This window comes from Gallus gallus, chromosome 18, assembly GCF_016699485.2.
Source record: "Gallus gallus isolate bGalGal1 chromosome 18, bGalGal1.mat.broiler.GRCg7b, whole genome shotgun sequence".
Taxonomy (NCBI): domain Eukaryota; kingdom Metazoa; phylum Chordata; class Aves; order Galliformes; family Phasianidae; genus Gallus; species Gallus gallus.
This window is the reverse complement of record NC_052549.1, coordinates 11,308,624-11,321,918: the sequence shown is the minus strand read 5'-3', so window position 1 is coordinate 11,321,918 and position 13,295 is coordinate 11,308,624. Positions and strand designations below refer to the sequence as shown.

Here is a 13,295-nt window from a genome sequence, read left to right as displayed (position 1 = left end):
GGCAGTCCGGCAGCCAGCCGCCTCCGTCCTCCTCCCCTTCTTCCCGAAGGGGAGGCTCCGCGACTTTGGGGCAGGCGCGGCCGTTCGCCCCGGAAACAGTGCCGGCACTGAAGGCCCCGGCGGGGCGGGAGGGGGGAGGCCGGGCCAGGCCAGGCCGCTCTAATCCCGGAGCTGGGGCGGGGGAGCGTGGTGGGGAAGCAGTAGGAGCAGAGCCGTGTCCGCCTGCCTCGCCGTGCTTGCTCTCTAACCATCGGTCTCTTTACGCACTTCAGGCGCTCGCAGGTAGTTGAGCCTCCAGAACACATTATGTGGAGCTGCGGCTCTCGGGCCGATGGAACTCTGTGCTTTGTGCCTCGCTGGGCTCCTGCGGGCTCGAGGGTAGCTCTTACTGAAGGGTTAGGTTGAGCACAGCGGGCCGGGAACAGCGTGGAAAACCGCTGTCCCCACGTTGCCCCTTCCGTGCTGTCCTTCCTGCCTGCAGGCACCTCGCTTTGGTCCCCGTTCCTGTCGGTAACAAACTCGTCCAGTGGCACTCTCGGTAAGAAAAATGGCAGTGCTGTCTTGCTGAATTCTTAACCAGAAAAAGCCAATCCCTCTCTTGCTGGTGCTTTCTGGAACAGAATCCTGCATTCACAGAATGGGATGGGTTGGAAGGGGCCTCCTTCCAGCTCCAACCCCCCTGCTGTGCGTAGGGTTAACCTTCCAATATTGGTTATGTCATTTGCTGGCCTCGTAAGAAGAATGCTGCAGCACTTTGCTGCTAAATTTCCTCCTTATTGGCTACTGCATCCATCATTTTCTACACAAATAAAGCTAGTGCTTTTCCTTACTAAGAGCGTGGTTTTCTCACTGATCTACAGAGAACCGGAGAGGTGTCTGTCAGGCAGGAGGGATGGTTTCTGCAGGGTGGGAGAATTTGAAATAAATCTTCAGAAACCTGCTTTAGAAACACACCTGTTTGAAGAGAGCTCATCTTTTGTGGTGGGCAGGAGTGCTGTATTTGGGAATGTGGATGCAATTGAATCTCTTTCACAGAATCACATTCTTCTGCTATCTCAGAAGGTGGTGCTACCATGTGGTCAAGTCTGGAGGATATTAATGCTGATCTGAAATATTCTTCAGCCCTAAAACTGCTCTAGATGTAAGCCAAACCTGGATGTTTTAAAACCCAGCAGTGAGAACTCTGTTACCCTCATTCTCTGAGGGCAAGGTGACACTTTTGTAATTTCTTGTCTTTTTTAGGGGACTTCTTATGGATTACATTATCAGTGCACTGAGGGAAAATGCGGAGCCTGCTGTTTGTGTGGGTATTAGAAGTAAAAGGTATTAATAAGCTAATGCAGAGCTTCCATAGAGTTGGCTAACTCTTTTAATGCGAATCTGAGACTTGCTGTCAAGTGAGATCCTTGTTAGAAGGATGGGAGTTGCTACTGTTTTCCCAGTAGCAAAGCAAAGGAGTTCTCTCTTTGTGAGTTCATATGAGTGTCACGTGTGACAGCAGAACTTGCCACCTGGGGCCTTCCTAGGACACTTGGGTCCTGGACCATCACTGCATTCTTCCAAGTGACTGTCTTGTGCATTTCTCTTGCTTTCTTTTGCCAAACCTAATGCTTCTTTCTGTGAACCACTGTGTGGGGAACCACAACCCTTCCCACAGGGAGGGGGAGTCAAAAGGCAGGTGGTGGTCAGCCTTTACCAACTCTATTGCGAGGCCTAAGCCCTGGGGAATGCCCATTAGTCTCGCTGGTCTTATTTTTCTTTTCTTCATTGTGGAGAAGGCTGTTCTGATGTCTGAGGTGAGGATATAGAAGTGGGACAGTGTTCTGTCTCAGGATCCCATCCAGTGCAAAGACAAACTAAAAACTGATCCAGAAGATAAAGCTCTTTGACCCTTTCCTGCTCTGTGCTGGCAGATACAGTCCCCTTCACTCACTAAATTAAAATGCCAGTTGCTTTTCATGTCTGCAGCTTCTGATGCTCTTGAAAGTGGGTTTTGCCTAGGGAAATTACCTTGGCAAAGGTGAAGTTTAGTTTGAAACCTTAGTCCTTCTTGGAAGGTTGGCTGGAGGTCTGCATGTATCTAGAAGGGAGATGTGCCTGCACTCTTGCTCAGAAAGGCTCTTGTGCCTGTCCAGTCTGTGTAATTAAATTGAATTGGCAATCAGAATGTCAGCATGGAAGTACAAATTGTTCAGAAAGATTTCAGAGTTCAGGTTCTGGGTTCAGCCACTGAAGGCAAAGGCCAAAAGGGAATGCTACGGTTTTCTGGGGGTGGGGGAAAGCAGCAAAACTTCAAGGTCTAATGAGGAAGAGAGTAAAAAGTTACAAAATAGAAAGTTTGAAAATAATTTCATAGCTTGGGAAAAGGCGAGAAAGATGAGTATCATGAAAGGGGAGGCATGGGACAGGCAGTCATCCAGGCAATATTTTTCTGCTCCCGGTGCTACACTAGTATTAATGAAGAGCAAAATCTGAATAAGCTACTCACCCCTTCAGAGTTCAGGCTGAGAAGGTGGTATAGGCTGATCTGTTCAGTAATAAGGATCCAGTATATTAGTTTAAGGGCCAATATATGAGTTTAGCAAAAGGAATCAATGAGTGCTAATTCTAAAACTTTCAACTTTGCTTGGTGTGTGGTCAGCCTTCTTTTCTCTTAATTCTGCTTATAAGAAGCACTGGAGTTATAATAGACTACTTGTCTTTGCATTTTACCAGGTGTAAGGATGTTCTCCTTGGATTTTCACATGTATTGTTTTGGAAGTTGCTCATTATGGCCCAACAAGCAATGGAATTTTGCCAGGTTGGGGAGAAACAGCTAAAGGTCAGCCAAAAGTCTCTGTGATGAAGCTAATGGGGGAAAAATGGGGATAAAGTAAGTGGGTGTACGACTACTAACTGCAACTGTGCATGCACAAAGGAACATTAACATATATTAATAAAATGTATTAATGAGTTCTTGGAAAAGAATGAAATGTATGTCTTAACTGTTTAAATGTAGAACCTCAACTCTGAGAGAGTGTGCGTTTGTTGTCAGCCGGTAAGTACTGCAAGGAATAAAGGAGCTGCTTTCTAACACTACATTGGAGTCAGAGTGTTTTCTTCCTGGATTTCAAGTGACAATTTGGATGACAAAGGCAACCTTAGCCATACTCTCTTGCTTATAGCTCTAGTAACTATTGTCTTGCCATTTTTGCATTGAAGTAATTGTAAAGCAATAAAGTTTGGAAGGGTCTGGAGTTGCTTTCCTAGGCTTGTGCTTACTAATGTATACTGGCACATACATTGCCTTCAGCTGTCTTATCTTAAAAATCTTAATCTCTTGAAATCTTGGTGTGAAAGGGAACATAGGTCGAATGCCTGGTGTTCCCTGCCCTCTTCAGAAAAGTGCGGAGAATTAAGCACAAGTGCTCTCCAAGATCTAGATAAGTCAGATTTCTTCTTTATAAAACTACTGTACATGAATAAAACAAGGCACAGAAATATTTGAGAAATGTGGGATTTTTTTCCCCCTGAGATGGAATTTCTATGGAATTTTAACTGTGACACTTCCCCATTCATATCTCTTCAACTCTGTTCGTTAAAAAGGGGGAGCTCAGAGAGAAATAAAGCTTTGCCTTTGCCACTCTCTGCTGTAGCTTGGACTCTGCAGGACTGGGTCTTTTGTAGTTCCCAGTGTGGCATCTCCCCCACCGCGTGCTGTTGTGTAGCCAGTTATCTTTGCAATTTTAGCACTCTGTTTATTGTTAGCTCAACTGGATCTCCTGCATAATATGAGTTTCCTCTCCTTCTGCAAGAAGAAAAGCCATATAAATACAGGGGGTGTAGAAACCTCCGTGATTAGAGAATTGGTAATTGGTGACAAGACCAATGGTGCTACAGCTTAAACATTTTTCAGCTTTTCTGAGCAGATACAGCTTCTGCAGCAGTAGAGAAATCCCATATGAAGACAAACAAGACCATCAACCAACATCAGTCTTGTGACACAGCAGTCACTCCTCTGTGATGTTGCCTTTCTATAAATAGAATTTAAGATCCTTGTCTTTTGTTCTGCATTATACCCAGTATGGTTTGAGTCTTGCTTAAAAAAAGCAGTCTACACTGTCTGAGGTATAAGAATAGAGTAGGTTTTAAGATGCTCATTTTCCTTGTTCTCACTCCTGATCCTGCTTCTTAGTTGTGGAGAGAAAGATAAGAAGTAGGTAGCAGTTTAAATGTGTTGCTCGTTGCTTTTCAAGGTTGAAACAGGAGGTGAAGCAGGATGGTAGCATGCTGCCAAACTACACGAAGGGTATTTCTCCAGACACAGGAACTTCTTGCCTTCCAGTTGCTTAAATAAATATAACAGTAATACCACAAGTAGTGAAACAGGCAGGATAGACTGACAGGAACAGTAAAGATGGTAAATCAAGGGAAGTGACACAGGTAGGAGGGGAAAGTACAGCTCAAAGAAAAGTTGGTTTGAGTCAGTGACAATTTAAAACAGCATTTTGGTTGCCACCTGGGGTAAGAACTTCCAGCACCTCTGGTATTCTCCAGAACTGAATTACAGACTTCAGAAAAAATTACTGAAAAGTTCTATGCAACTGTAGCTGTGACATGCTTTCAGCATACAGAAGCAGAGAGAACACTTTGCAACTTGTGGGGCCCTGGTCCACCCCTTTATGGGAGCTTCACAGCTGTGCCACCATCACTACCATCTCAGGTAGGGGTGCAGCTGTGTTATTTTTCCAACTGTGGACTCGGGTGAATGTTTGGCTTCCAGCTCCCCACAGGTATCACTCTTCCATTGTCAGGCAACTGCAGTAAAACGCAACACCTCCTGCGTGTCTGCCCTCCAAAGGGAGGCACTGGGATGTGCCAAAAGGCAGAGAGGCAGAGCTGAATCTGCAGGGAAAACAATCTGAAGCCTTTGCTCAGTAAGTTCATTTTCTGTTCAGTTGATATTTCACTGCTTCAGTTGCTTATTCTGGACAAATCCCACCCCTCTGGAACAGTGCAGGCCTGGATTCCCTGCAGGGAACAGCCCAGCCAACCCGCACCGCAGGCCTTCGTGAGGGCTGTTTGGTGGCTCTATTCCACATGTGCTGTGGCAGAACTGTTGGCAAATGATGGTGACAGATGCTAGGTTGGTACCAGAAGGCAGGGGAGCTTCCTGGAGGCAGCCTGCACGGTCAGAGATGAAGTGCTGTGCAATGCCTGGAGTTACTGTACCACTGAAGTCATCACAGTAAAACACGAGAGGAGACACTATTATTTTTTGAAATGTTGCTTCACACGCTCAGACTTCTGAAGAAGATAATAATTAAACCTTGACTGCAGTTGCTTTACCTATGACAAATTTTTCTCCTTTTGTGTTGGGAGCGCTGGCCTCACAGGTCAGAGACCGTGCACATCTCACAGCAAACAAACCCATTCCTCGGGAAAAGCCGTAGTTGGCTGCCGCCTGCCCTGCGCCCGTACTGCCTGCAGCCCCAAAGCACCCAGTGCTACAGCTGGGGTGGAAGAGGCGTCAGGAGGCAGGTGGGAAGGGGTCACCGGAGGGGAGACCGGGGAGCCAGGCGGGGATGCCGCTGAGGAGCTGTGAAGGGGCGCGGGGCGCTGCCCGGCCAGGGGGGGGTTGGGCGGCGCGGCCCGGCGGCCATTTTGAGGAGGACAATACCCGCCGCACGGCACGGCCCGCTGCGCCCGGCGGGCGGGCGGGGCGCGCGCGGGCAGCCGGCAGGGAGCGCGCACGCTCCGCCTCCCGCCGCCGCGTTATGTAACGGCTGGGGCGCGCGCGCGCTCTCCCTCCCCCCGCCCCCTCCGCCTTCCCCCCGCCCTCTCCCCCTCCCTCCGCCTGCCGGGGCCCAATGGGCGGTGGGGCCGCGCTGTGGGGGGGGGCGGGGGAGAGCCCGGCGGGCGCGCGCACGCACGGGGCAAGGCGCGGCCCCGCGGTGGTGCGTGCGCGCTCTCCCCCTCCCCCCCCCCGCCTTCCCCTCTCCCTCTCTCTCCCTCCTCTCTCCGCCGCCGCGCTCGGTCGATCCTTCCCCCCCTTTGTGAAGCGCTCGGAGCGTCCCGGACACCGCCGACTTCACCATGGCCGACGAGAAGCCTAAGGTGAGGCGGGCGCCTCCTCGCCCCCGTCCTCTCTTCGCTTCGCCCCTCAGGCGGCGGCGGGAGGCCCGGGAGCCGCGCTCAGGCCCGGGGCCGGGGCAGGGCCGCGCCGCCTTTGCGCGCCATTTTCCTGCGCGGAGCCGGGCCGGGGGGGAGCGCAGCCGGGGCCTCCTGGGGCGGGCGGAGGATCCCCGGGAAGGGCGGCGGGGGGGCGACGTGGGCTCCCTTCCCGCCCTCCTCAGGGAGAGGCAGTGCTGGAGGCGGTTGCTGCCGTTGCCTTCCTCCTCCTCCTCCGGATCCGGCTGCTCCCCGGCTGCTGCCGCAGCATCCCCCGCGGAGCGGCCCCGCTGGCCTCGGCCCATCCTGGGGGGCGGGCAGCGCCTCGGCCCTTCTTGTGCTCCGCCCGCCCCGGGGGCTCCGGGCCCCGAGGGAACCGCGCGGCGCTTCGGCTTCCAACAGAAAAATAAAACCAACAAATCCGACCAAGGCGAAAACTCACAGCCAGGAAACAGCGCTGCCCGGGCTTTTTTTTCTCCCCTTTTTCCCCCCCTTTCTTCATTCTCCCTCCTTACTTTTTTTTTTTTTTTCTTTGTGCTTTTTGCTTTTTTTCCTTTTTCTGTTTTTAAACGGACTCTGTAGAATAATGGGAGGAGGCGGCGCGGAGCTGTCACATGGCGGCCGCGCGCGGTGCGCTGCGGGACCCCCGGGAGGCGGTGGCTGTAAGCTCTGCGGGGCTCCGGTGTGGAGCAGCAGCGTCGGAGGGCACCGTAGGAGCGCCTTTAAAGTGCTTTATGGAGGAGAAAGTTGCTCTTGTTCAGACTTCATCACCTTTTCAAACGCAGCCCTTTAAAGCGTGTTAAACTTCTCTTGAGAAATCTCTTAACAGAGTTTGGAAAAGTTTGAGATAAAGTGTGAAATGGCCTCCTCGGTGTTTGGGGTTATAGTCACATAGCTTTACTCCTTTCATCAGTAACTCAGTGTTAGCGTGCCCTTGATAGAAATAGCTTAGTATTTTTTTTTACTCCTGCTGTAGTGCTGTTCACTGCCACTTTGCACGTGAGCCACTCCCAGGGATGACAACTCTCATTGCTGTTGGTTTTTGTTGTTGTTTATTGCCAAGTTGCACTGCCCTTTATTTCCTACTTAACATTTCACATTGGTAAACAGCAACAATAACTTTATTTCCTCCTTTTTAATGACCTGCTGCACTTTGATAAAATGTGAACTTCTCGTTTCATAGCTTTTAAGAAAACTTTTTTTTAATTTCCTCAACAGGAAGGAGTGAAGACTGAAAACAATGACCACATTAATCTGAAGGTGGCAGGGCAAGATGGGTCTGTGGTGCAGTTTAAGATTAAGAGGCATACACCACTTAGTAAACTAATGAAAGCCTATTGTGAACGACAGGTATGGATCTTGCCTGAACACAGCAGAACGTTTTCTTGGGGAGAGGAGATCTCCTTAGGGCTGGATGAAAGCGGTGAAGTCTTAAAACTGTAAATATGCAGAATGATAGAACCTTAACAGAAACTAATTGTGTGGTGAGGCTGTATTGTTTTTGGGATCTGTTCTAGAAAGGACTGAGAGTGGTGACAGGAAATGGGTTAAACGAAGGTGGGTTATCTCTGTGAAATCTGAATTGTAGGTGGGGGCTGTTGCTCTGTGTCTAAAAATTGTCAGAGTGAAAAGGGTGAGTTAGGTGCCTGCAGAAAGAACTTAGGGAGAGCTGGATGATAAGCATGTATTATAACACTGACTTAACTACTAGATTGCTCATAGAGTTCTAATTTATTAGCTTAATGCTTCCCTATTAAGATGAGAAAATGTCAACAAGCATTTCAAGGTCTAAAAACATTTAACATCTACCTTTGGAAGGAGCATTTGTGCTTAATGATGAGGCTTGTTTTTTTCTGATGCGGTCTACTTGTCAATCTAATCCTCTGAGGGACCAAAGGAAAAAAAAAAAAAGTATTTTGCTAGCGTGGTGGCAATTGCAGCCAACCTGCTGGGTTGCAGGCAGTTTTTGCGGGTTTTAAAAGCACTTGCGCAAAACTAATGCTTCTGAAGTTTTTGATGAGTAAAACTTTGTCTCTGCTGTCAGTGATGTATTTTATCGAGTCTGGCTTTTAAAAGTACCATCTCTGCAGGTCTAAATTGTTTGAAATTGGATAAATATTTTTAAGACAAATACTCAGTGATACTGCAAACACGCAGATACAACAAAACCAGAATTAAATACCTTTATGCTGATGCTGAGGTAACTACATCACCACTCAGAAAAGCAAGTTCTAATTTACAATCATAGCAGTAGAAAGCTGGGGTTTGCAGCAATTGCACAATGGTACAGTTGAAGACATGGAAAATTACCTCTTGCTGAACATACGTGTTCATGTTTGAAAATTCTGGGGATGCATTGTGAGTGTTTGAGGCTGTGGGCTCATTTCCCCTTCCTCTGTCGTAGAGTTGTGTTACATTCTGTAAATCACTTGAGTATTTTCCAACCTAGTGCAGTTACGTCTGTCTTTCTGGGAGGCCAAGGACTAGTTAATGATTTGTAAACTCCTGGGAAAGATACTTCAGTTACTTGGATACAAACAGAAGTTGTATTCAAAAACTTGCCACCCAGATTCCTAGTCTACTTGGAGGAAAAAAAAAAAAAGATGGAGGAGGAAATAGATCTTTAGAATGGGAGACATGGATGTATTTAATGATATAAATCTGAGGCAGTTGAGCATCTAAAGGACATCTCTGTGGAGATGGACTTGCATTTACATTTTATTTCAGAGATGCTTCTCAAACTCTCTGAAAGCGTTTGTAGTCCATGTATACTTTGTTCGTATTGCTTATTAGGCATACTCAGTATTAAAATCCTTAAGCACTGAAATTTAGGTTTGATTTTACAGAGGTAGAAGCTGTATATAACAGAGAATTTAGCAGCTTTAAATAATGAAAACATGTTTTGCATGTAGTAGACTAAAATGGCAGTGACTATGCCTTGAATTGTGTGTTAAGAAGATCAAGACTATTTATGACCATTTTCCCCCACTTTCAATAATTATTGAAATATACTCTTTGTGGATATTAATCTCACCAAGGTACAGCTTTTCAGTATTTTTTTCAGCTAGCATTTATTCAGCTCAAAGTCCTCGAGAAACTGCAAAAAAACCCAAAGGTTTCTAAATAGGCAGTGTGTATTTTAGGAAACATGAAGTCTGAGAACATAGCTCTGCAGAAATTAGTTGCTGCCCTGACACATAGCCACCTCTTTTCTTAAATGAGGTGATGTTTAGAGTGAATGTTGTAGAATCTTAGACACACTAGAAGAACGCATTTGCTGTGAACTATGAAGTCTTAACAGAAATTTTGCTCATCATAATATTCTTAAGTTTTTCCCTAAAAACTTTCCAAAAATCATTGCTATGCCAAGTTTTATTCTGTGTTACATGTGCTCTTGCATGGCTAAATCGGAGTTCCTTTTCTAACTGAGGGATGCCAAAGCAGAGCCGTGCAATAGACTGCACTGAGTTCAGAGCCCCCGGGCTTCCTGTATCTTTAGGGAGGGGAGAGACAGAAACTTCTCCATTGGTTCAAGCAGGAATGAGTAGTGATTTTCTGGGGGTTGGAACCAGCCAGCAAAATGACTAGTGTGTGTGGTAGAGATGCTGGTTCAAAATGCTCTTTAATAATTTCTGTTGTTTAGAAGATTAACTTCTTTGGAAAGTTCATTTCACCTGCATATGGAGAAAGTTTGTTCTATTGGTTTCTTGTTCAAGGTCAAAAAATTACCATTGGCTATCCTATGCTAATAGACAGCTGCTGCTTTCCTGGGAAAATGTTTTAGGATACCTTTTCTTTTGGGAAAGAAAAAAAAAGCTATACTTAATATTAGTGTTCAACACTTGCTATCCAAAGCACTGTATCTACTTTTTTTTTTCCCCCAGTGAATTATTACTACAAAGCATTATAAAAATCTTAGCCTTTAGGGTGACAATTGTATACTAGAAATTACTGTAACTTTCAGTCAGTGGGTGTACACTGCTGCTTCTCTTAGTAATTGGACACAATGCAGTGTTTAATGCAAAACAGATTGCAAGGATTTGTAGTGAAATGCCTTAAAGTCAGTGCATGAGGGGAGTATGAAAACTGTTTTATGCATTATGAATGATGGCTTTTAGTGACTGTATTGCAATTCTAGTAACAAGTTAAAGAGAAAAGTACTGAGTGGTTTTCTACAAGACTTACCTCCTTTTGTGTTGTTCCTCTTTGCCCAGGGATTGTCGATGAGGCAAATCAGATTCCGGTTCGATGGGCAGCCAATTAATGAAACAGACACACCTGCACAGGTAAACACAAAAGCAAAACTAAAGAGCTGTATTTGAAAGTTGCTGCAGGAGTTGTTGCTTATGTTTTGATAGAATTACTTTAGAACTATTGGAAATGAAATCTGAGATTCCATGTGTGTTTTACATAACAAGCATGTATCACTGTAGCAGTACAGAGGTGAAGTACAATGTTAGTAGGTGGTGGGTCCTGTAAAACTGGCATGTTTTTGAGTCACAGCTCTGAAATAAGAACCAGTGAGGTAAGAACTGAGCTTTTCCTGAAGCAGTAACTTCATTTTTTTATAAAGGCTCGTCAGGGTGTTATCAGAGACCCTGCCTGTAAACTTGCATTTCGTAACACAAAAATCATTTTTTGTTGTTTGTCATTTGAAGCTGTGTTTCAATGGCATAAAATTAATGAGTATCATGGAGTTCAGGTAGTCTATTATGTGGTTAAAGCAAAGGCCATTCCAACACCCAGGTGGTTCACTGTCACTTGACTGTTTTTCTGTATTGCTCCATATAGCTGCATTTAAATAGAATTTTAGAGTTTTATAGGATTTTTAGAACTACTTATTACAAAATAGAAGACTCTTATTTTTAGAAGGTTTATAGCAGATTCTCCAGAGAATATGCTTCTTACAGCCACAATCTGTGGAACTTTTAAACTTCAAATGCTGAGAATTGAAGCAACATGGTGCCTTTCTCTCCATCCGCATTATCCCAAAGCTGAGGATCAGTCTATTTATAACTGCACTGAATGCCATAGACCAAATAGATTTCTTGGAGCAGAAATTGAGACTGTTTGAAAAAGTTGCTGTAACTAACATGAGTTGTATTTCCAGTCTTGGTGCAGATTTTGTCAGTAGGTAATGCATCCCAAGAACGGCAACCACAGAACTTATGGTGGAGAAAAGAATCACAGTGATGCAGTATTGCCGTTTCTCACCAGCAGATTGTTACATTGCTGACCATATGAAATGCTTTTATTTCTTTGTAATTACTGATTCTCTGTTCTACTGCCTGGTTGGCCTAGGGGCTTTAATTATAGTATGCTTTCTTTAGTGCTGTAGCCGAAGCCATTTGCACATTTGAACAACAGCAACAAAATGGATTGTGGCAATGTTCTAAGGTAAACGGAGAAATTAAATAGGAGAAAGAAGATGCAGTGGCAAAGTAGGCAATAAAATGAAAGTAGAAACACGGATCTTCTCTGTAGGAGTTCTACAACGTGCCCTGAAGTTACGTACAAGAATTAATTCTAGGACAAGTTACCCACTGGCAGTTATTTCCACATCATTTCTTTGCTTTTGAATCATGGTGACATAGGTTAAATGCACAAAGTGATTATAATGATGGAGGGGAGTGGGGCTGGGCTGGAGTAGTTGCATAAAAAATAAACAGGAAGAAAGGAAATGTGAAAACAACCCAGCTTATAGTAGTTGAAAGCCTTTTTTCTTTTTTCTGCTATAGTTGGAAATGGAGGATGAAGATACAATTGATGTGTTCCAGCAACAAACAGGAGGAGTTTACTAAAAAACAAACAAACAAAAAACAAACCACAAAAAAGAACCTGCTACTTTCCTCTCCAGAACTGTGCTCCCACAGGCAACACATTCACAATTAGAAAAATAAGACTTGGTTCAGCCACATCCTGACTACTGCAGTATAGTTTTCTCTCTTCTCTCTCTTGATTTTTTTTTTCCTATTCCTTCTATTGTACATAAAGTAACTGGTGTATGTGCACAGACAAAACACTTTTTTTTTTTAACTAAATGGCCAATGGTATGTTTTGATCAACATTTAATGGAGATGGGGTGGGAAAACAAACTGGTTCTGTGAAAATGCCCCTTTCTCCATTAGTGGCATGCTCCTTCTACTTTTATCTTTATATTCCAGTAAGTTATTTTGCTCTCATTGTTTAAAAACAAAAACCTTACATACTTTGTTTGATTGGATAATTTCAATGTTTTTCTTTTATCATTGTAAAACCAAGGACAATTTTATAACTTTTTTGTACGTAGCTGTTACATTGTAGAGCAATCTGTCTAAGTAGGGGTAAATTACTCTTAAAAAAAAAATCCTAGGTAGTTCTCCCTTCTAGTAAAGCGTCTTGTTGTTTAAATAAACTTCTTGTTTAAAATAATCAGTTTTCTTTTTTTTTTTTTTCCTTCCATGTGGGATAATAGTACTCAGAACTTCTAGCTATTTCTCTACAGCACTTTATGTTTTTCAGTTCTTAGTTTTCTGTGTGGTAAGTAAATAAACATAATCCCTAATTGCAGTGGGAAGACTATTGGAAAATGAAAGGCTTCCCTGAGAGCTCTCGGCCAGCCAAGCAGCAGTGGAACTGGAAATAGAAGTCTCTTGTCTCTTATTTTGATTTTTGTGTATGTTCTGCTAAGCCAAAAATGTTTGATGAGGCGAACTGCAAAATACTGGACCTACTTGCTTATGGTTTTGGGTTGGGTTCTTTTTGTCAATCTTTCTTAGAAACACCAATATTGTTGTTACAAAAGCGTATGTAATACTTTGTATTTGAATGCCTTTTGATGTAAACGTTAAGTTATAAAGAGACATTCATTTTGTTAAGCATTCAGTTTACCATGGTATCAAATGGGAGATGCTTGGAAATGTAAAGCAAAAATAAAAAATTGAGTTTTTTTTTTGGGTGTATTCAGCTATGGTGATGAGGATTCCAAGTTTTGGTTTATCATTGCAATGTTCCTGTCTGAAAGGGAGAAAAGGCTGTGTCTCCCTCGGTGCACTGGGATATAGTGATGCTTTTCACTATTTTTTTCCACAGGGCTGTGGTTCTTGAGTTTTCTCTGGGGAGATGAGAGGTTGCAGTGAAACCTATGAACATGAAAGATTATATAA

At 44.5% G+C, this 13,295-nt stretch overlaps 1 protein-coding gene and 1 long non-coding RNA gene across 3 annotated transcripts; both read left to right on the top strand.

The window, feature by feature from the left end:
* The first annotated feature begins 126 nt into the window (after positions 1-126).
* LOC121107144 lies at positions 127-3,078 on the top strand. The gene is made up of 2 exons (XR_006931775.1): positions 127-282; positions 1,036-3,078. It is a non-coding gene; the product is annotated as an uncharacterized LOC121107144 (long non-coding RNA).
* A 2,889-nt stretch (positions 3,079-5,967) lies between these two features.
* On the top strand, positions 5,968-12,561 carry SUMO2 (small ubiquitin-like modifier 2). Of its 2 annotated transcripts, none has more exons than NM_001080717.3 (4): positions 5,968-6,096; positions 7,369-7,500; positions 10,365-10,436; positions 11,889-12,561. In NM_001080717.3, exons 1-4 carry the CDS (start codon positions 6,076-6,078, stop codon positions 11,949-11,951), a joined length of 288 nt encoding a protein of 95 aa, NP_001074186.1. In that variant the 5' UTR covers positions 5,968-6,075; the 3' UTR covers positions 11,952-12,561. The 2 variants fall into 2 exon arrangements, with proteins under 2 accessions (NP_001074186.1, XP_015150918.1); XM_015295432.4 differs by having other exon boundaries at positions 11,481-12,561.
* Positions 12,562-13,295: the final 734 nt, after the last annotated feature.